A 23,895-nucleotide genomic window follows, 5' to 3' on the forward strand; every position below is an offset into this window, starting at 1 on the left:
TATCATTATTGCTATTAATGCTATTAATGGTATTATTATTTTTATTGTTTATGTTGTTGTTGTTGTTATTGTTATCATTATTGTTATTTTTCTTCTTCTTATTATTATTACTATTATTATTTTTTTACTATTATTATATTATTTTTACTATTATTATAACATTATTTTATTAATTTGTTACTATTATTATTATTTTAATAATAGTTAATAATAACTACTATTACTACCACTATAATTACTAATTTTAAGTTATTATACATAAGTATAGCTTTAAAAAATATTTCTTCATGTTTTAATTTTTTAGTTTACTTATTACTATCATTATTATTGCTATTATCAAAATAATTTTTTTCTTTGTAAAAATGCATCTGATCACTTTGAAAAACATCAAATTTATGGTTGTTTTTAAAAGGGGCTGAAGTTGCTCTGTGATTCTTTTTTGAAATTTTTTTAGGATATATAATAAAAAAATTTTATAAGGTTAAAAAAAATATATATATCCAACTTACAAAATTTAATTATGTAACAAAAATTTCCCTGTTAAAAATGAGGGAAAAAGTAAACTTGGTGATTTTCAAAGGAGATTTGGGGAGTTTTCTTAAAAAATACAGTTTGTTGATATAAAAGAATTTTATATATTTTTTATGAGTTTACAATTTAAGAAAAAAAAAAACAAACTTAAAATCAGATTAAACTTAAGTATTTTACTATTATTATTAATTAAGTATTAAAGTTTGTATTAAATTTAAAATATAAGTAAAATTTAGTCTCATCTCTATTTTATATAAAAATTATTTTATAAAATTTCTGAAATTATTTGATTAATGACCTTTAAAAGGTTTTACTTCAACATCGCTCATTCAACCTGTTTGTGCATTTTTTTAGACCTAAATTAGCTTATGGCAGATCAAATTGGTCTTTTACAGGATGATTTTACTTTATAATATTATAAAGGATGATTTTTTTATAATATTTGGTATTAGTTCATTTTTAATAAAGCAGTTTTAAAATAATTTTTATAATATGTTATTATATATCTATATCTATCTATGTATATATCTATCTATCTATGTGTATACACACACACACACACACAGATAGATATAGAGATATAGAGATATAGATATGTAGATATATAGTTATATAGATATATAGATATATAGATATAGAGAAATAGATATAGAGAGATATAGATATAGATATATATATATATATATATATATATATATATATATATATATATATATATATATATATATATATATATATATATATAGATATAGATATAGATATAGATATATAGATATAGATATAGATATAGATATAGATATAGATATAGATATATATATAGATATAGATATATAGATATAGATATTACAAAAATAAATTTAAAATTGATTTAAGTGAATTTAAAAAGCTCTTCCATTATTTTTCATTCCAATTTTAAGAAATAATTAACTTTCCCATTAAAGATGGAGCCTTTTGAATTACTTTTTAAAATCTTAATCAACCTTGAATAAGTAATTTTTAAAAATTTATTTAAAACACTCAGTATATATAGATGTTAAACTTATTCAAATACAAATGTTTTTCATCTAAGTATGTTGAATTAATATACCCTAAAAATGCAATAGTTATTCAGGAATGTTGTTGCATACCCTCCTTAATGTTCCTTTTCAGCCTTCTGATATTAACTGCAATTTTTTAGTGAACTAAAATAACATTTTTGGACCTTTTGATGATGATGAACTTTTGAAATAATGTTATAAATGGTCACATTAGACAATTTGGAATATGTTTTGGTCCATCAAATGGGCCTGAGACCTTGCTTTTTATGAGATTCAAAAAAAAAAAAATGGTTCAATCTAATCCATTGTCAACCAAAGCCATTTGGGACACCATTAAACACTGCTTGTGACAGCCTAAAGCCATTAATTGCTGACCAACTTCACATTATCTATCCAATATATAGTTATAGAGAATTTCTCCAACTAGCTATAGGTCTGGTTGATTTGGGCATGTTGCCAATTCTTCAAAAACCAGGTATCCTCTACAGTGCATGTTGGATGGCCAAAGTCATCTACTCAGAGAAATGGGAATTGCTCTTTGATGGCAACAAATCTGTTATGAAGCTAACAAAGAATCTGTTATAAGCTACAGAGAATCCAGTAATTCAATAGATTTGAGGTTAGCATTCAGTAGTTATTAGTATCCAGTAGCTAGAAAAACTGTTGTGCACTGAGATTTTGCCTGAAATAACTGGAGAAGATACACAGCTATTGGATAGATAGCCAGTTTTTGTATTTTCTCTTATTTACTGAACAAATCAACTCAGTGTCAAATTTAGAAAAGCAAATGTTGTGCATTTATTAATTGCATAAAATGTAAACAAGTCAAACACATAAACAGCATTTTGATTAGCACTATGCAATAAATACAAAACATGCAAATGTTGCTTGTTCAAAGGTATGAAGTAGTTAAGGAAAATCTCATTAGCATTATTACCCAGCAGTGCAAATTAGCATAGTCTAAATACAAATTTAAAAAATTACCATTTAAAGAATCATGAGTTTATTAAATATTTTCTTTAATATCTGGAAAAATGTCATTAAATTAAAAAAATTTGTAAAAATCCTAAAACTTTCTTATGTTTTGTATAACCCTTTGAAATTTTATATTTGATGGTTTGCTTTTTTGCAAGAAATCAAAAATAAGAAAGGCACGAGATTATCAATTCAAGATACCAAAAAAGAAAAATTGTTTTCTGAAACAATGTTTTTGATTATTAAAGTAGATGATTAACATCATGGTGAAGAGTTTACAACGCAAATGGCCGTAAAAAAATATTAATCATTTTAATGAACTTAAAAAGGTGAAGCAAAAACTTAATTGAGAAATTTAAATGCACAACTAAGACTATAGCTAAAAAAAAATAACTCGGATTTGGTTTTTATATTTATCTAACTATTCACCCATACTCAGCAAAGAGTATGATTGCCATTTTTGGTATCTTCTGTTATTGACAGATGCACAAAACTTCTTGGTGTGACAAAGTTGGCCTAAGGCTCAGAAAAAGACTGCAATGGTGACAGTTCTAGAACATTTGAAGTCATGGAAATGTGATACACCTGTATTTGGCATGTTCTTTGACATGATGGTTTCAAATGCTGGTAGACTTAATGGAACCTGCACACTTTTAGAGACAACTTTTGATTACAGTTTGCTGTAGATAGCCTGTTTCCATCATATGTTTGAAGTGCTTTTATTTAGTGATCTAAGAGTGTGCTTTAGTTTATCAACTGGGCCTGAGTTAACTTAGTTACCTATCTTGAGCAACAAAAAACCTGGGCACAACCTTAAAATACATTTTAAGGTAGTGCCCAGTAAATAATTAATTGCTGGATTTGCACAACCAATTGCTGGGTTTTAAAATACTGATTTGTTTTAACATAATATTAGCAAAATTGAACATACAAAGTTACAAGCTACTCAAACATTTTAATACTATCTCAGCCTCTTTCATCATCCTCACCCCAAGAAAATTTTCCTTGTAAGAAAATATAAACCCAAGACCAGTGTTTAAAAAGATCTGAGGTACTAGGTAATTGGGCATGTTCTTTGATGATCTTGCTTTTTAAGAGATTAAAAAAAAATGGTTTAATCTAATCAATTACCAATCTGCAACACCATATATCACTGCTTGTGACAGCCAAAATAGAAAAGAAAGGCACTGATTGCTGACCAACTTCATCTTTGCCATCCATTAGATGGTTATAGAGAATTTCTTCTACTAACTGCAGGTCTGGTTAAGTCCAGGTACCCTCCTCAGATTAATTGGGTACTTGAGCCTAGAGCTGATGACTCCTCTCATTATTTTTTCGGTATCTCTTTTGTCAGGAAAATGCACAATTTGTGTCAGGAATTAGAGATGATTGAGGACTGCATTTACTTAAGAGTCTGCCTCATACAGTGCAAAACTTATCTATCTCTAGAAGTTTTTTCAAGACCACCACCATTTGTAGACAGTTTTTTAGAGATTTCAGTGAAAAACAATTATACAAGACTGCATCTGAGATGGTTAATTATTTGGCCTGTGTTAATGACTGTGTTGTTGCTCTCATACAGAATTTTAATGCCACAGTAACTAAGCATTCATAACTGAACTGTTTAGCACTCCTAAACAAAGGTTTTTGATCGGATGATATGTTATTATTAAGATATTGACAGTTTTCCAAACTGTAATACTGAGCATAACCAAGCAAAGTACACATGTAAATCCACTTGTAATTTTGTACTTTTTTTTTTTGTATTTTTGTCTTGGTACTGAACACTCATGCAACATATTATGAAATTGTAATTTTATATTTTTAACAATGCCATGGACACAATGAATTAACAATTCAGCCTTATTACAATTGAATAGTTTTGTGTTTACATGATTTTTGTTTTGCTTGTATGTCAAACTCCTGTGGGGGATAAATAGCATAAAAATATGAATTCTACTGATAAAAAATTCTCTAATGGTGAGAAACAATCAACAGTAGGATAATCACTGAGTTGTAGAAAGTTTTAGAATATTGCCACACATTGAATGCAATTTTCATTGATTTTTTGACATTGATTTGTAAGAACTTTATGAAATTTCTTTTTTTATTTTTACATAATTAAATGAAATTAAGAGGGGACACCTTAATGTCAATTAATGTAAAAACAATAAAAAAAAAATGAGTATGTGCAACACTTTTCAAAAAAAAAGTTTTCTTGCTTATTTTAGGACACCTACCATGGTTGTTAAGGGTCTGTTTAACATTCAAAATCTTACAGATTCTTCAAAATCTTGTAAAAGTTTATTCCATAGTAAGGTGGGAAGATTTCAATCAAAAATGACAAAATGAATTTCTTATTTTAGTAAGAATGGAATGAAACTTGATTCTTTTTCAAAAAAAACTTCAAAAAACGTTATGAGTCTAAAAATATTAATGTGAATAATTAAACTGAATAAATGAAATCTTTTTATATTTTTAGTAAATTTGTATATTATTTAATCAGTTTCTTTCCAAGATAGCACATCTGTTAGTGGTGATTATTTAATGATGTGGGTTGTTTCATAGATGCATATTTTAGTGCAATTTTATTGTAAGAGATATTTTTGGAAAAAGTTTTGATTAGCATGGTTATTTTAACTTTAACAAATTTACTTTTTTTTAATGCATTTTAGAGATGAAAGCGTAGAACTTTAATTAACTATAATTGCACATCAGTGATACTGATCTTATAAATGCTTATAGGTTCAATACATAAGGTTTTTTCTCTCTAGTATTGAAATTGATTTGTAAGTGGTTCTAAAAATTGATTTTAATGGAGATTGTTGGCTATTACAAATGAAAGTGCTTTAGTTTTACCAGTACTAAAATTAAGTTGGTTGTATCAAATGTTGCTTTTACTCATGTTTTAATTTAGTACTAATTTTTGTGTAATTTTACATTAATGCAAGGGCTCATCATTCCACTTAATCCCAGTTCTTTTTTGATCTCTTAGAGTTTTATATTTAAAATTATATTCTGTTGTTGTCTTGTCTTTTCATCTTAATAATCAAGTTTTTTGATTATGATTTATATTTGTTCTGTTTTTAATTGTTATAAACAGGTTGACGAGATCTTTTCTTTTATTCACTTTGTCTGATGTTTTTTTTAATAGTAGTTATAGTTACACTAGTTAGCCTCCTTTGCAAATACTTCTTGCAAATCCTTTTTTTATTTCTGTTTTAAATACAGCAAAACTTGAATCTTCATAGCTTACTGTTACTTGTTCTCATCGCAGTTCAATTGAAAAGTTGAAACAAACTAAAATTGGTTGTTATTAACAAAGCATTTTCAGGAAGAACTTTTACAACTTTACAATATTTTGAACATTTTAAAGCTTCTTTTTGTCTCTCTAATTCAACTTATGATTCAATATTTTTTTTAGCAACAGGATTTCATGGCTTTCATGTAGTAACAGATACAATATTTTTAATGACTTGATTTTCAAAATTAAAATGTTTTCATTTTACCAACTCTCATCATTTTACTTTTGAAGCAAAATAGTAATATTGAATATTTGTAGACAATGTTTAATTGTTTTTGTATATTTATGTATACTCTTATAAGTATGCATTTTTTTAAATATTAACATCTTTATTAAAGATTTCAAAGTGAAAGTTTTTGTTATTAAAAAACTCTATTTTGTCAGTTGATTATTTATTAAATTAGCTGACAAAAGTATTACTTTTAAGTAATTTTTATTTTATACAAGTTTTTAATTGTTTTTTTAATATACAAAGTTCAATTAAAGTAACTTAGATATGAATTAATTGTAAGCAATATGCACCAGCATAATTATAGAAAATTAATTATGCTGGCACATAGTTAATTTTGTTTAATAATGTATCAGCAGACACTGTGATACTTAACATATAGAAATTTTAAGAATGTGTTTATAAAGTTTCTATATTTTAAAAAATATTGAAATATAAATTTATATATAAATACCTAAAAAACATTTGTTTAAAAAAGAATAAATATACTTTAATGAATAAGTGTAAATATAAATACAAATTGTCTCTCACAATAGAAAGTTGTTGAAACAACATGAGAACAGAAACCTTTTCCTGTGATTTTTAGCTAATGAATCATATATTTTTGTCAATAAAATTGATAAAATTTTGATAAAATTAATTTTACATCTAAAATTAAATTTCATATTTGTAAATGAAATTAAAATGATTTTTGAATTAAATATTCATATTTTTACTATATTCAAATTTTCCTTCAAAAGAATTATTTCTTTAAAATTTTTGTTTATGTTAAAAGGAAATTTTTTAACTTTGAGTCTTTTATGTTGAATCTTCCATGTTAAATTTAAATTAAGAAATGTTTTTTTTTTTTTTTTTGCTATTTCTTCTATAAAAACTTATGTTTATAGAGTTCTGTAATAATAGAGTTCTTTTTGTTTTGTGAAACAAAATTAGTTTCTGGTTATAAGAAAAAGAGTTAATATCAGAATAATATTGACCATTTGTAATATAAAATTTTTTATATATTAAATAGCCAATATTATTCCAATATCTACTATTTTCAGATATAATAGTCTTAGAAAGAAAACAAAAAATACTAAAAATGTTTTTAATTTTAATCTTTCTCTTTGATGTTCTATTTCATGGTGAATTTCATGGTGAATTTCATAGTGAATTAAAACTTCGAAACTTGAAATTTTCAACATAATCTAACATTATGTTGAAAATTTTAATGAAAAATTACTTTAAATGAAAACATAAAACTGATTAATAACATAAAATTGATTAATTTTAAGTTGGATTATGCTGATTTTTCCATTTATTGTAACATTTAAAGTTAATTTAAATGTTACAATAAATAAAAAATCATATTTCATTGGATAAAGTGTAATCTTTATTCATATAGGTAGTTTTTCAAAGAACATAATTTGAGCATTGTTTTTTTATAATAACACAGTTTTAATAATGCTATAATTGAAACAGTTATAAATAAATAATATACACAAATGCATTTGTAAATGATGCATACAAATATTTATTAAAAAATTCTATTTACTAAAAAAAGTATTTGTTTTTAATTATGATTATTATTCTTTTTATTAAAATTATTACTGTTGTTATGTTGTTGCTAATGTTGTTACTAGTTTTGTTATTGTTGTTCTCATTATTGTTCTGATTGGTATTATCATATTTTTAATATTACCATTACTTCTATTATCATTACTATTATTATTTCTATTATTATTGTTATTATTGTTATAATTACTATTATTATAATTACTATTATTATTATTATTATTATTATTATTATTATTATTATTATTATTATTATTATTATTATTATTATTATTATTATTATTATTATTATTATTATTATTATTATTATTATTATTATTATTATTATTATTATTATTATTATTATTATTATTATTATTCTTGTTGTTATTATTATTATTATTATTATTATTATTATTATTATTATTATTATTATTATTATTATTATTATTATTATTATTATTATTATTATTATTATTATTATTATTATTATTATTATTATTATTATTATTATTATTATTATTATTATTATTCTTGTTGTTGTTATTATTATTATTATTATTATTATTATTATTATTATTATTATTATTATTATTATTATTATTATTATTATTATTATTATTATTATTATTATTATTATTATTATTCTTGTTGTTATTATTATTATTATTATTATTCTTGTTGTTATTATTATTATTATTATTATTATTATTATTATTATTATTATTATTATTATTATTATTATTATTATTATTACTATTATTATTATTATTATTATTATTATTATTATTATTATTATTATTATTATTATTATTATTATTATTATTATTATTATTATTATTATTATTATTATTATTATTATTATTATTACTATTACTATTACTATTACTATTTTTTTTTTTTTTTCTGTTTTTATTATCATTGTTGCTATTACTTTTATTATATCTAGTATTTTTAATAATTTAATTCATTTATTATTTTTGTTAATAAGTAAAGTAAAAAATTATAGAATTAACAAATATTTTTTAAATGTAAAACTAATATATAATAAATAATTGTATATAAAATACAACAGAACAAAAATGTTTTTTCTTAACTTAAGTACAAAAAATGTTTACCCAATAAAAAATTTATTATTGACATAATTTTAACAATTTGGTAGCTGAAATAATATTAGCAAGCAATCTTCTGAAAATTTTAAGATAATGCTATAAAATATTTGACATTATGTCGTTATAATAAATACAATCATATTTTCCTTAAAATTGTACAACTGTGACTTAGTTGATTACCTGAGATTGAGCAGTCATACATTAGAGTCTGAAAATAAGTTTCTATCTCTAGTTATTCGAATTCAAAAATTGATTTTCTTAAATTTTTTTGAAAATGAACCAATTAATGATAGCTTTTTTTTTTTCTTTTTTTTTGTTTTGTTTTGATAATTTACAAAAGTTCTTTTTTTTTTTTTATGATTGGCAGCAAAAAACTAACTCAGCATGCTGTAATTGCTTTTTCATAAAATGTAGTTAAGGAAATAGTTTTTTTTTCATACAAAGGATACGCTGAGTTAAAAACAATTCGATGTAGAAATTTTTTCTTTTGTTTTAAATTATAAACTCATAAATTCTCTATGAGGTTAATGATTATAAACTCATAAATTCTCTATGAGGTTAATGATTATAAACTCATATAAAAATATTTTTAAAGTATTTCTTTTGTTTCTCCTAAACTATTTTTCTGATTTAAAAAATATTAACTCTTAATTGAATTATTTGAATTTGAAATGAGAAATGAAAAAATAAATTTTAACTGGTGCTTAACTTAATAGCATAACTGTAATTTGTTTTTGAACATTTTATAAAATAAACCTTATTTATAATTTATTTTTTGTATATTTCTTCAATCTTTATATAACTTGTTCTTTACCTTTGTTCCTTTGTCAAAAAATTCAGCTTTTTCTTAAAAAATAAATCTATCTTTAAAAATTGATTTTTACTTAAAAAACAATTTCAATAAAAATTATTCTCATTTTATTTGGAATTGTTTTAAAAATGCAGCATCATTAACCCCCTTACCACATAATGAATCAAAAATGATCCAAAATAATTTATCCTTTTTGTTATTACCTCAACTGCATAGCATGTCAGATGTGTACCAATATAATTTTTTTTTTCTTTATGAAAAGTATATAAAGCTGGTGTCCCTTTATTTCACTTTTTATGCATTATATATTTTTTTGGTTAGTGAAAAAAAAATCATGCAGTAAGGGGTTGAATCAAGAAAACCTACTTATTATCTTTCATCATTTTTTTACTTTATTTGTATTTCTTTAAATTTCATTTCTGCTTATAACTTCCTATGAAAATAATTTCTTTCTATTAAACCATTTGCTGCTCTTATTTCTTTTAAAACATTTTGGTATACAATTTTTAAATGCAAATTATTATAGAAAAATTATTATAGAAAAATGAAATATTATTAAATGAAGAAAATCATTTTCAATGAAATTTCATTAGTTCTGTTACTTAAGGATGGGTTAAATTTGTTTCCATTAATACATAGACTCTTTGCTGCTCATATCTCTTTTAAAAGTCTTTTGTTTATCATATAAATTACCAACTTAATAATTTGTTGTTAAATTAAACCTATTATTTTGTTAATTACATTTTATTATTAAACTGCTATTGGCAACAAGTGTTGTGTAATATTATTATTAACACATAAGTAACAGATTTTGACATTTAAGTGAGTTGCATAGAACTTCTCATGTAGCTAAGAACTTTTATACAAGCGCTTACATCTGTACTTCTGTACATCTGTAGTAACATTCTTGTTAAAATGACCATAGACAGACTTGTTAGTATATGGTCTCCTTTGCAAGATGTAGCAATAAAAATAGTTTATTGAAAACATTCTAAATTCCTAAAATTAGTAAAGTCATAGTTTTTTATTGTAATATAGGTAAGTGGCCCTCTTACTACTGTGCAAAATATGCTTTTTTTTTAGCATATTTTGCACAGTAGTAAGTGAATAAAAAAATCCTGTAAATTTCAGTCAACTTGGGTATTATTATATGAAAATAAAGTAGATAAAGAATTTTACAATGCAGAGTGACAAGGTTGACAAAAAAATCCAACCCTGCTGGGTTTTTGCAAAAAGAGTTTTTATTAAATTATTGAGTTTTTTAAATAGTTTTTTTAATGATTAATTAAATAATTCTATAGTCTTTGCAGAAGCATTTTTAACCCTCACTTTCTTTTGAATATGCTTTGTGTTAGTACAAAAATATTATTTACAATAAATTTTTAATATTACTTAAGTTGAATAAAATTTACTGGAATTTTTATTCATTTATTTAATCTCCTTAAATGTCAATGTTACCCCATTACTGGTTGTAACATTGAGACAAATGTAATTGTAACTAGTCACAATTTAAAAGGTAATGTCAAATCTGCAATTATGGCAAAGATATACCAATAGCACAAATACTTCAATCATATGCCTAGAAAATTCTAAACATAAAATATATCAATATAAATCAGCCTTGTGCTGGTACATGTAGTTATTATTGTAAGAATAAGCTTTGTTTTAATTGCCAAAATCATTCAAAATATTCAGAAACATGCACTTAATGTTTCAATAATATTTGACTTGCTACAGGAAACATTGACAAAAGTTTACTGACAAATGTTTATCATAATTCTTTTAATGGCTGAATTGTTAAATGGAAAAACTAAATAAATGATTGTTAAGTTTTATAATAAAAGAAAATTAACACTAAATCCTTTATACCCTCAGACTTTTTTTTCTTTTGGTAATTTTGTTAAGACTGGTATAAAAAAAATAAATTTTATAAAACTACTTTCTGTTTTGAGTCTAAAACATGTGCAGATAAAGCATATTTTGTGCAGTAGTTAGAGTGCCACTAACGGTAATCATATTAGAAATCTATGACTCTTTTTATCTTTATCTTTCAAAGGAGACCATATACTAACCATTTTAAAATAACAAGACTGTCTATGGTTTCTTTTGTGTTTATAATAATACTACACGACACTCATTGCTAATAGCAGTTCACTAATAAATAGCAAATGATTAAACATGATGAGAAAGAACAAAGATAATCACATAAAAATAGGTTTAATTTAATAACAAATTAGGCAATTTATATAACAAAGTAGACTTTTAAAAGAAATACAAGCAGCAAGAGGTGTTATAAAATTAAAAAAAAAATGCAAATAATTATTTTGCAAAAAGAGTTTTTATTAAATTATTGAATTTTTTAAATAGTTTTTTTAATGATTAATTAAATAATTCTATAGTCTTTGCAGAAGCATTTTTAACCCTCACTTTCTTTTGAATATGCTTAGTGTTTGTACAAAAATATTATTTACAATAAATTTTTAATATTACTTAAGTTGAATAAAGTTTATTGGAACTTTTATACATTTATTTAATCTCTATAAATGTCAATGTTACCCCATTACTGGTTGTAACATTGAGACAAATGTAATTGTAACTAGTCACAGTTGAAAGGTAATGTCAAATCTGGAATACCAATAGCACAAATGTATAAAATAGCACAAAGGTATACCAATAGCACAAATACTACAATCATATGCCTAGAAAATTCTAAACATAAAATATTTCAAAATAAATTAGTCTTGTGCTGGTACATGTAGTTATTATTGTAGGAACAAGTTTCATTTTAATTGCCAAAATCATTCAAAATATTTAGAAACACGCACTTAATGTTTCAATAATAATTGACTTGCTACAGGAAACTTTGACAAAAGTTTACTGACAAATATTTATCATAATTCTTTTAATGGCTGAATTGTTATACTAAATAAATGATTGTTAAGTTTTATAATAAAAGAAAATTAACACTAAATCCTTTATACCCTCAGACTTTTTTTTCTTTTGGGAAATTTGTTAAGACTGGTATAAAAAAAATAAGTTTTATAAAATTACTTATTGTTTTGAGTGTAAAACATGTGCAGATAAAGCATATTTTGTGCAGTAGTTAGAGTGCCACTAACCGTAATCATATTAAAAGTCATTACTCTTTTTATCTTTATCTTGCGAAGGAGACCATATACTAACCATTTTAAAATAACAAGACTGTCTATGGTTTTTATTGTGTTTATAATAATACTACACGACACTCATTGCCAATAGCAGTTCACTAATAAAATGCAAATGATTAAACATGATGAAGAAAGAACAAAGATAATCACATAAAAATAGGTTTAATTTAATAAGAAATTAGGCAATTTATATAACAAAGTAGACTTTTAAAAGAAATACAAGCAGCAAGAGGTGTTATAAAATAAAAAAAAAAAATGTTTTAGCAGAAACAAAATTAACCCGTGCTAAAGTAAGAAAATTAATAAAATTTGATTGAAGTTGATTTACTTGATTTAATATAATATTGCCTTTTTCAATAATAATTTTTCTGTAATTATTTTCATTTAAAATTTTTATAATAATTTTTACAATGTTTTAAGAGAGATAGGGGCAGCAAAGTGCATAATAAATAATAGAAAGAATTTATTTTTAAAGGAAATTATTTGCAGAAATAAAATTATTTGCAGAAATAAAATTACTTGCAGAAAGAAATACAAATAAAGTAAAAAAATTATTTTGCATTTTTTGATTCCAAATAAAGTTTGAATAATTTTTAATTAAATTGTTTTTTAAGTAAAATCAATTTTTATGAAAAAAAGAGTAAAAGTAATGTTAGGTAAGGATTGAAGAAATATTTAAAGAAAAAATTATAAATAAGTTTTATTTTATAAAATGTTAAAAAACCACAGTTTTAAATTTTTGGGATGAGTCATTATCAAAAACACCCAAAAAAGTCCTTTGGAGGGGTGATAATATGGACCCTTGGGATACTATTGCAAGTGGTTTTAAAATCAACCATTACCATCTGAGAAAGAAATTTCAATTTTAATATTTTTATAGTAAAAATGCTCATATTATGAATTTTTTTCAAAGGGTTTTAAGACATTTTTATGAGCTTATATTGATATTTTATTGTATTTATAGAATAAATAACAACAAACATTCTTAAAAATTCCAACTCTAACAAAAAAAATTGCTTTTTCTTCTACTAAACTAGAACCCACCACATCTCAAATGTTGAACATCAGTTTTTTTTTGATTTCTTGTTAACCCACAACATTTTTTTAAGTTCATCATTTTTGTTCTAGTATTCAAACTAAAATTGATAAAATTTTGTTAGAGGAACTAAAAAAATACATTTAAAATGCCCAATTCTGCTGAAACTCATGCTGAGTATCAAAACACAGTTTGCATTCTCTGAATGTTAAAACGTGATTAAAGTATAACACCTTTCTTGATAAGCAGAAAAGCACTCTCCAAAACCATTAGACTAATGAAGATCATCTTCCAAATGGAATGTGCACAAATTGTTGTTTGATTCTGCAAAAAATTGATGAGGGAAAAACATCACAGCCATTTCCCAAATTGTATGATTTCAGTTCAATTGCTGTGAAGCTATCAACAAGAAATTCTCCTGCATGTGAATGCATTAAATGGCACAGTGCGACTGAGCAAATCAAGTGCCCAACATATTGCTTTTCATTAGGTACATTTTATTTTATTAATCCATTTTAAATTTCAGGCAAAGCTACTCCAACACAACTATTTAAGGATCCTCTTCCAACTGAAAGCCTTGTGACAGTTCAACTTAACACTGGTTTGTCCAACAACCAGATGAAACAACTTGCTTCAACTCTTAACTCTGCAGGCCAACAAAAAATTGTTGAGCCATATTTTGCTAGGAAATTTGCAGAGCAAGGAAAGTTGCTAAAAGATCACTTTTTTATCACAAAAATCAAAAGTTCTGACATTGACCAACTTAGAGATGTTGTTCATTGTAATAATATTGGCAGCCTTCTTCAATTTAAGGTATCAGCAAGATCTGTCTCCGAGGAACATCTAATTAAGATTGGACTTGATGGTGGAGGTGGCTTTCTTAAGATGAGTCTGGGCATTATCAAGGAAGTCCCAGAACCAACCAGTCTCATCCTGAAGACTCCTAAGCTTTGTAGTTCTTCCTTCAAAGATTCTGGAGTAAAGAAACAGCTGATTATAACAATCTCTGAAGGAATGGCAGAAAACTATGAGAACGTTAAAAACCTGTTAAAACTTGCCAATATTGGTGCTTTTTCCTTTGTCTTGTCTTGTGACATGAAAGTTGCTAACATTCTTTGTGGACTTCAGTCTCATGCTAGAAAACATCCTTGCTGTTGGTGTGATTCAGACTCTTCAAACCTTGGAAAATGTGGTGCACTGAATACCTTTGGAAGCATCAGAAAGGCTCACCAAGCTTTTGTTGCTGAAGGAATTAATGTAAAGGGTGCTTAATGCTTTGGAAATGTCATCAACGTACCCTTGCTCAATATTTCAGATGAAATACTCATTCTAAAAGCAATACCACCAATGGTACTTCACCTACTGATGGGTGTGGTCAGCCACCTTTTCAAGAGTCTGAGCTAAGTTCGGCCAGAGGTTGAAGAATGGCCAGAGGTTTTAAACATACTCCTCCAACCATTTCATGGAGGACATTTTCATGGAAATCATTGTCAAAGGCTGTTGAAAAATATATTGAGAACTTTAAAGTTTCACACCTTGCTCTTCCATTCTCAATCACTCCAAAGGTCTACACTGTGTTCTTTCAGATGGCCCAGTTCATCTCTCTGAGTCATCAAAGTCTTGGAATATACAGTGAACAAGCCACTGAAGCTCTTCATGCAAACTTCAAGTCTCAATGGCAACAATTCAAGAGACATGCACTTCATCCAAAACATGGACTGCAATTACTTAACTGTGTTGTAGACTACAACACCAAACATGTGTAGAAGTGAAAATCAAAACATATAAGAGTGGAAAATAAGATTTAATTAGAATTCAGGTGTTTTTGCTATATGATTAAATTCATTATGATATTAAGATAATCAAGTTGTGAAATTATACAGAAATTTGCTTTGTTGTTCTTGCTTTTTCAGTTGTTTTGTTAGAAAATACACATTTTTGAAAAAAACAACTCAGAATTGGATGAATTAATAGCTTTTTAGTATTAAAAGATAGTTTTGAAATTTAGCCAGTATTGAGAAAAACAAAAATGCTAATTTCTCTGACGTATGGTAATTGTTGATTTTAAAATCACTTGTTATCATATCCTATGGGTATGTATTACCATCCCTCCAAAGGGTTTTTTTGGGTGTTTTCGTTGATGACTCTCCCCAAATTTTTAAACCGTGAAACAAATTACAGTTATGTAATTAGAGAGATTTTTTTTCATTTTTCATTTCAAATTCAAATAATTCAATTACAACTTAAAATTTTTTTAATTAGAAAAATATTTTTTTAAAAAAATGAGAGAAATTTCTTTAAAAAATATTTTTTTTTTTTAAATTTAAAATTTATTAAAATACTAAAAAAAAAATTGCAAACATAAGTACTGAAATATAGCTTAAAAAAATAAAACGTAAGGAGAATTTCAAATTTAAGTATCAACTTCAGAATAAAAAAAAATTAAGATAAAAAAAATCAAAATTAGTATCTAGTAAAACTTCCTTTTCTTCAAATACATTCATCCATTCAATTCAGCCTACTTTCAACCAAGTTATGAACAATAATTTGAGGAAACATAAGCAATCATCTAAAAATTTTAAAATTTACATATTTTTTCAACAAAGCATAACTTAATCTTAGAATTATCAGCTTAAACATTCATTTTTCTTCTTCTTCTTTGTTTTCTTATTATTATTATTATTATTATTATTATCATTATTATTATTATTATTATTATTATTATTATTATTATTATTATTATTATTATTATTATTATTATTATTATTATTATTATTATTATTATTATTATTATTATTATTATTATTATTATTATTATTATTATTATTATTATTATTGTTATTGTTATTATTGTTGTTGTTGTTGTTGTTGTTGTTGTTGTTGTTGTTGTTGTTGTTGTTGTTGTTGTTGTTAATATCATTAATGTCATTATTATTATTATTATTATTATTATTATTATTATTATTATTATTATTATTATTATTATTATTATTATTATTATTATTATTATTATTATTATTATTATTATTATTATTATTATTATTATTATTATTATTATTATTATTATTATTATTATTATTATTATTATTGTTATTGTTATTATTGTTGTTGTTGTTGTTGTTGTTGTTGTTGTTGTTGTTGTTAATATCATTAATGTCATTATTATTATTATTATTATTATTATTATTATTATTATTATTATTATTATTATTATTATTATTATTATTATTATTATTATTATTATTATTATTATTATTATTATTATTATTATTATTATTATTATTATTATTATTATTATTATTATTATTATTATTATTATTATTATTATTATTATTATTATTATTATTATTATTATTATTATTATTATTATTATTATTATTATTATTATTATTATTATTATTATTATTATTATTATTATTATTATTATTATTATTATTATTATTATTATTATTATTATTATTATTGTTATTATTATTATTTATATTATTATTATTATTATTATTATTATTATTATTATTATTATTATTATTGTTATTGTTATTATTGTTGTTGTTGTTGTTGTTGTTGTTGTTGTTGTTATTATCATTAATGTCACACATTTTATGTAAGTAGTTTTAAAATAACTTTTTTTTAATTTAACAAGTTTTAAAAGTTTAATAATAAACAATAATTAGTATGTAATAAACAATTAACTATGAAACATACCAGGAAAAATTAACACTTAAAAAGTAGTAGAATTTTATCTAGTAATAATAATAATAATAATAATAATAATAATAATAATAATAATAATAATAATAATAATAATAATAATAATAATAATAATAATAATAATAATAATAAAAATAATAATAATAATAATAAAAATAATAATAATAATAATAATAATAATAATAATAATAATAATAATAATAATAATAATGATAATAATAATAATAATAATTATAATAATAATAATTATAAATATAATTATAATAATAATAATAACACTGCGAAAGCCAAGCTTTTTATAAAAGGAGTTTTTATATTGTTTTATATTTGAAATGGTTATTGTAAAACTTAAATCTCTCATTGATTGTTATAACTTTGCTTGAATACCTTTTACTTAAAAGAATAAAGGTAGTGTAAGATTAAGATTTAAATGAAAGTTAAACAAATAAAAATAAGTGTAGTATATGATAAGATACAAAATATAAAATGCTAGCAATTATATAAAATCCACCTCAGTTATTCTTAGTTATTTGTTAAAATAACTGTGTATTAGGAATCCATTTAGAACTATCTATGGATTTTCAACATACACATAAAATCATAAAATAGTTTTTATTTTCAAAATTTTTTGAATTCTGAAAAAAAGATAAGTTTATTATTTTATGTTTATGTTGAAACAAATTTATTAAAATCAAAATGAAAATGTTTCTTTAAAAATGTAAAGTAAAATTCTTTTTTTGTTCTTTCAGAAATGCGTGAAGCACTGAAAAAGTTTTATCTTAAAACATATGGAAAAATGGATGAAATTGTGCACTTAGTAAAAGCTCCTGCTAAAGTTGAACTTTTAAATAAGTTTGTTGATTTGACTGTAGTTGATGCAGATGAAGTGGAAATAGTTACAGTAAGAACTGCTGAGCGAGAGTTATTTCTTAAGAGACAAATGACCTATAAACCAATTGAGTTTGATGAAGTGTACTCAAAAGAACTATCTTTACTCTTGATATCTGGCATAGCTGGAATTGGAAAAACTTGTTTGCTCAGAAAGTGCTTACTTGACTGGGCTAATGGTAAATTATGGAAAAATGTGGATCTTGTTTTTTATTTTGAATGTAGAAAGTTAAATCAACATCAAAATATCAGTAACATAAATGAACTGTTAAAAGTTTTCTACAAAGATATTTGTCAAGAGTCTGATGTTTGTAACCATTTTTCTATATTGTTTGTAATAGATGGGTTGGATGAGTTTGCTCACATTGATGAATTAATAAATAATGATCCCCAATATCCAAGCAAACAACCCATCATTAATGCATTAGCAGAAGCATTGAATACTCAAAAACATAAATGTGTTGTTGCTGGAAGAATTGGAGCTGTATTACAATATAAAGATAAAGTAATAGAATGTGCTGACAAGTTAACCATTCAAATAATGGGTTTTAATGACAACAGAATTAATGAGTATGTTGAAAACATTGGTAACAAAAAAGAAGCCATTAAAAGTGTTCTTAAAGAGTCTTACTTTGCTAAATCGATGGCATCTGTTCCGTTTTACTTATCAGCAATGTGTGCAATAATTGCTGCAAGTGACTTCTATTTTTTCAACACTATGACTGAGTTGTATTGCTCTATTTTTTTATACTTTTTTCAAAAACACATTTGCAAAACCAATGAAGCAGTTCATAAAATGATGCAAAATGAGAGAAACAAGCAACATGTTTTAAGAATTTGTAAAGTTGCATGGGAGTTGTTCAATCAAGGTAAAATTCTTTTCTCCCAAGAGGAAATGAAAGGTATTATGAATGACTTTGATGAAGTTGAAAATGAACTTTTGGGTTTCATTGAAAGAGTTGAATCACAACTTGGTTATCAATATCAGTTTGCTCACCTCACTTTAATGGAGTTTTGTGCTTCGGTTCATGCACACGTTTATTTGAGTACTGAAGAGATTATGAGTAATGAAAAGTTGCACAGTTGTTTGCCTATGATCTGTGGACTAGCAAATGAAAATAAAATATCTTTAATGAGATTTCTTCCTAATTTGAGGAACTCAAATGAAGAAAGGAATTTATTCCTTAATGCTGTACTTGGTAAGTTTCAATTAAAATTTTAAAGAAAAATTACACTTTATTTGAGTTTTCATCATTAGTTTGTTATATTTATAATGAGTTCTATCAATTTGTTTCCCTTAAATTTTCCTTAATTATAGAGAATTTTTGTTTTATTTAGTGCTGTTTTTAAAAATAATTTTTTAAATTTTTTTTTTGAGTAAGAAGTAGAATGTTGAAGTAGTCAGTAATTTTCATCGAAATGCACCTCACAGTTGGATATTAAAAAGCCTTGTTTTTTCATAAAAAATTAGCTCGTTACTTGAGCTATATTTTATAATCCTTTTAATATACTTTTTAATTTTGATATAACAAGAAATATTACAAGTTTTTTGAAGGTTATCATATCCTTTTTGTTTTTTTGTTTTTTTGTTTTTTTTAGTTGATTGATAGTTTTAACTTAACAAAGACAGTCAACATATTTCAGCCATTTTAAAAAATGTGTTAACTTGAATAACACATATATCAATGATCTCTATATATGTGAGATTTCTTGTATATATTTCTTGTATATATTTCTTGTATTGATATAATAAGAAATCTCACATGTAAAAATATTTTTGTTTAATTTGTGCATTTATTTATGAATATTCAAGTTAATGAATTTTTTAATATTACTTTTAAATATGTTGACTGACTTTGTTAAGTTAAAAATATTAATCAACTGAAAAAAAAAAACAACAAATGAATGACAGCCACCAAAAACTTGTAATCTTTAATATATACAATAGAATAAAATTAGGCCAAACATTGTTTTAAAGGAGGATGACTTATTCAATATTTAAAAGATGTTTCTCATACAATATAAAATAAGCATAGGAGAAAATGTATTTAAAACTTTTGAAGTTGTATATATTTTATTGGTGTATATTTTTGTTTTCATGCAAACAGGGTCTTAATATAATCATTATTTGAGTTTTAAAGAAATTGAGTTGTGAAATTTTGTAGAACAAAAGTTTGATTTAAATATCTAAAAAGTTTTAATCTTAAATTTATTTTTTAATGTAAAATTTTCAAACACTTTTATCTCTCTGCAGCTCAATATTTCTGGAAGAACCTCCCAAACATTTTTTATGTGGCTTTTAAAAGCATGAAGTAGCTCTAGAGAGCTGACTTCATGCTTTGATTGAACCAATGAATTTAATCTGTTGCAACCTTTAGTTAAGAATTATTAAGCTTTTAATAAAAACTTTAAATGTTTAATGAAATATTTTAAATGGCAATTGAAAATACTATTTTAAAAAGTTTTTTTTATACAATTTTGCTATTTAATTAAGTGTCTAACTAACCTTTCTTCAAACAAATTAAACAATTTTTTTAGTTTAAAAATTGCAGCGTTATTAAAATAACACACTTGTTGTTTATTTCAAAGTTCATTTAGTCAAAACAATAAAACAAAGTTGGGACAAAGTTAAACATAAAAACAAAAACAAAAATAGAAATATTATATGAAAATTATAAATAATGTCATATTACCATTTTTCTTCTCTCTTTACTTGTATTTTGTGAGTAAAATAATTTATATAGTGAAGGCCATTCTAAAATGGCCTTCACAGAGCCCAGATTTGAATCCAATAGAGCATTTTCATCAAAAAAAGTTTTAGTTTTTTTAGCAGTATGTTTTGGATCATTGTCTTGTTGAAACAAAAAACTGTTTCCCAACCTAAGACTTTTAGCAGAAGATTTTAAATTTCGTTTCAATATATTGTTATACAAATCAGCATTCATTGTTTCATCAATAAATTCTAGTTTACCAACACCATTCCATGCCATACAACCCATAACATTACACTTCCACCACCATGTTTAATTGTTCCTCTTGTGCAACTCAAATTAAATGCTTCACCCCTCTTTCGCCAAACTCTCTGTGCACCATCAGATTTTTTTAAATTAAACTTGGATTCATCAGACCAAAGTACTTTTTTCCAAAATGATGCTGGCATTAAATAATACTTTTTTGCAAAATTCATTCTTCTCTTCATATGATTTTTTGTTAAAAACGGTTTTTTCCGAGCTATACATCCACTAAACCCTGCTTTATGAATGCGATTTCTAATTGATGTTAGTGAAATTGTGTTCCCTGTTAAACTTTTTAGATAATTTGCTATATTTTTTGCACTTTCAAACCGATTTTTTTTAATCATTCTTAAAATTTCTTCATCATCTCGTGAGGTTGTCTTCAGCTTTCGCCCTCGTCCAGTTCGAATTTCAAACGTTTCATATTGTTTGTAGGGTCATTCCAGTAGAATTCAACAAATGGTTGGTGGCACTATGTCTCAGATTTTGCTCTTCTTTTGAAATTATGTTAATAATAATAAAATATGAACAATTTGAAAATTTCAATGTATTTGCATTATCCGTTACTAAATTATCGGCGTTAAAAGATTTGCGATGGAAGCCTACTTTTTATTAAACTGTATTTTTGGCATATTTATACGTTTATAACTTTTTTCTGTAATATAATAAATGCATGTTTTTTTATTTACTAAATAAATGTAACTTAGTCTAGATAAAAAACAACATGCAGCTTATTTATTTGATTTCAGAAAAAAAATATCAGCACACAAAAGTGGAACAATTTTCATTAAATTGAAAAAAGTACTACTTTTATGCCATTAGAACTTTTTTCTGATGTATAATAAACTATTTATAATTTTAGAACTATGATCTCTACCATAAAAGTAGAATTAAAATTTAAAAAATCTTCATTTATTGTTTAACAGAAAAAATATATACATCGTTAAAAATTGCCATTGATGGAAATCGACAAATTTTGGGCTTAATTAAAATAGTCAGTAAAAGTTTCTGATACCTTGTACCAAACTAATAATGAAAGCAAATAATATTCATTTATAGTATATTATTTAGCAAATAAAAGTTATCATTTATTCAGTAACATGTTAAAATGACAGGCCATTATATATTATGATATAATCTTATAATTTAGCACGCTAATCTCCACCATAACTAATTTTTAAAAATATTTTTTACATAAACTGATATTACAATAAAACATTTTTATTCAATAACACAAAAGTAATGATGCCATGCATACATTATTTCAAATCAAAAAATATAAAATTGTCTATTATTTGTGCTTTAGGGTACAATTTCGGCTTCCCCAGAATTTCTTGAGCTCATGTCACAGGTTCCCATAACAGGAATCATGCTGAAAAGTAAATTTAAATATGAAAATAAAGATTAGACAGTAAACTAATCTTCTTCAATATAAAATTATGCATTTCTTAGATTATTAAATAAAAATAGGCTGTACATGTTAAGTAATGACTGAATATCTGATTAAATTCATAATTTAATACATTGCACATCATTACTAAAAACATGATCATCAACTAAACTAATCATAGTTATGATGGTTATTGACAATTGTAAATAGTTTACTAACAATTTATTTTTCATATTTTATCGGGATATATATTGCCTCACCTGATGTCAGTCAATGTGTTGGATACAGAAGTGGATTGTATATTTTCACATACTTTGATTTTTCTGAAATTTCAAAAAAGGAATAAATTACAAAAATGTATGCTACCTGTTTATTGTTATTGCTATTATTTGTTGTAATTAAAATTATAATTACTTTTTATTAAATAAGCTTGCTTTAACTGGAATAACAAGCGTTCCATTGATATGCTCACTGAGAGTATAAGCAGCAAGACCATTATCTGTTATTCGAAAGGCATGGAAAGATCGGGTTCCTCTTATTGGATCAGTCATCTATTGGTATCGTGTCTATAGAAATGATTGGTATTTAGAAACAGCTAACTTATCAACATAGATGAATCTAAAACTAAAAATCATATTTATAGATTTTTGGTAAAAGTTCTTTAAGGAATGAGTGAACAGCAACATAGTTATGATCCATGGAGTTTGACAGTATGCAGTAACACTTTAATGTTAAGCCATTGGTTGTGTTGTAGTAGGCAGCAAATGGGTGTAATGTCACTTGAGTGGCTGAGAAGTATGCTGCTTGTATAGAATTTTGAACAATACATGTATAATTTTCGGCAAAGTCATCTATTATCAGAATTTCATTTTGCGGTAGAGAATCCTTCAGATTTCTAAGGTATGCAGCTTGTCTATGCCTTACAAATTCATGAATGGATAGTTTCCAAATATCGAGACTTAAATTTTCAATGAACACATGCGCATCTTCTGTGATTGTTGTTAATTCACTGCGGTCAACATTTACCCATTGTTTGGAAGTGTAAGTGTCATTATTTGTAGCAAATCTTTCCAGTTCCATCTTTACAGCGTTAACTCCGCCACAGTTTTCACACTTGTGGAGCATACATTCTTCTGAATTTACACTGCATACTTGTA

General features: G+C 24.2%; 1 protein-coding gene across 3 annotated transcripts in view; it reads left to right on the forward strand.

The window, feature by feature from the left end:
• LOC145198887 (NACHT, LRR and PYD domains-containing protein 1a-like) overlaps positions 1–23,895 on the forward strand; it is a 55,378-nt gene that overhangs the window by 19,916 nt on the left and 11,567 nt on the right. The window contains exons 5-6 of one of the 3 annotated variants that reach the window (XM_090076346.1): positions 18,196–19,533; positions 19,717–20,535. In XM_090076346.1, coding sequence (XP_089932472.1) covers positions 18,196–19,533; positions 19,717–19,730 — 1,352 coding nt within the window. In that variant the 3' untranslated portion in view covers positions 19,731–20,535. Of the gene's footprint in view, positions 1–18,195; positions 19,579–19,716; positions 20,536–23,895 lie in introns of those variants that run through there. The other 2 variants (XM_090076344.1, XM_090076347.1) reach the window with 2 other exon arrangements.

The sequence above is a fragment of the Hydra viridissima genome, unplaced genomic scaffold (assembly GCF_058129835.1).
Source record: "Hydra viridissima isolate aposymbiotic clone 2 unplaced genomic scaffold, HvirCarnegie_v1 scaffold_1, whole genome shotgun sequence".
Classification (NCBI taxonomy): Eukaryota; Metazoa; Cnidaria; class Hydrozoa; order Anthoathecata; family Hydridae; genus Hydra; species Hydra viridissima.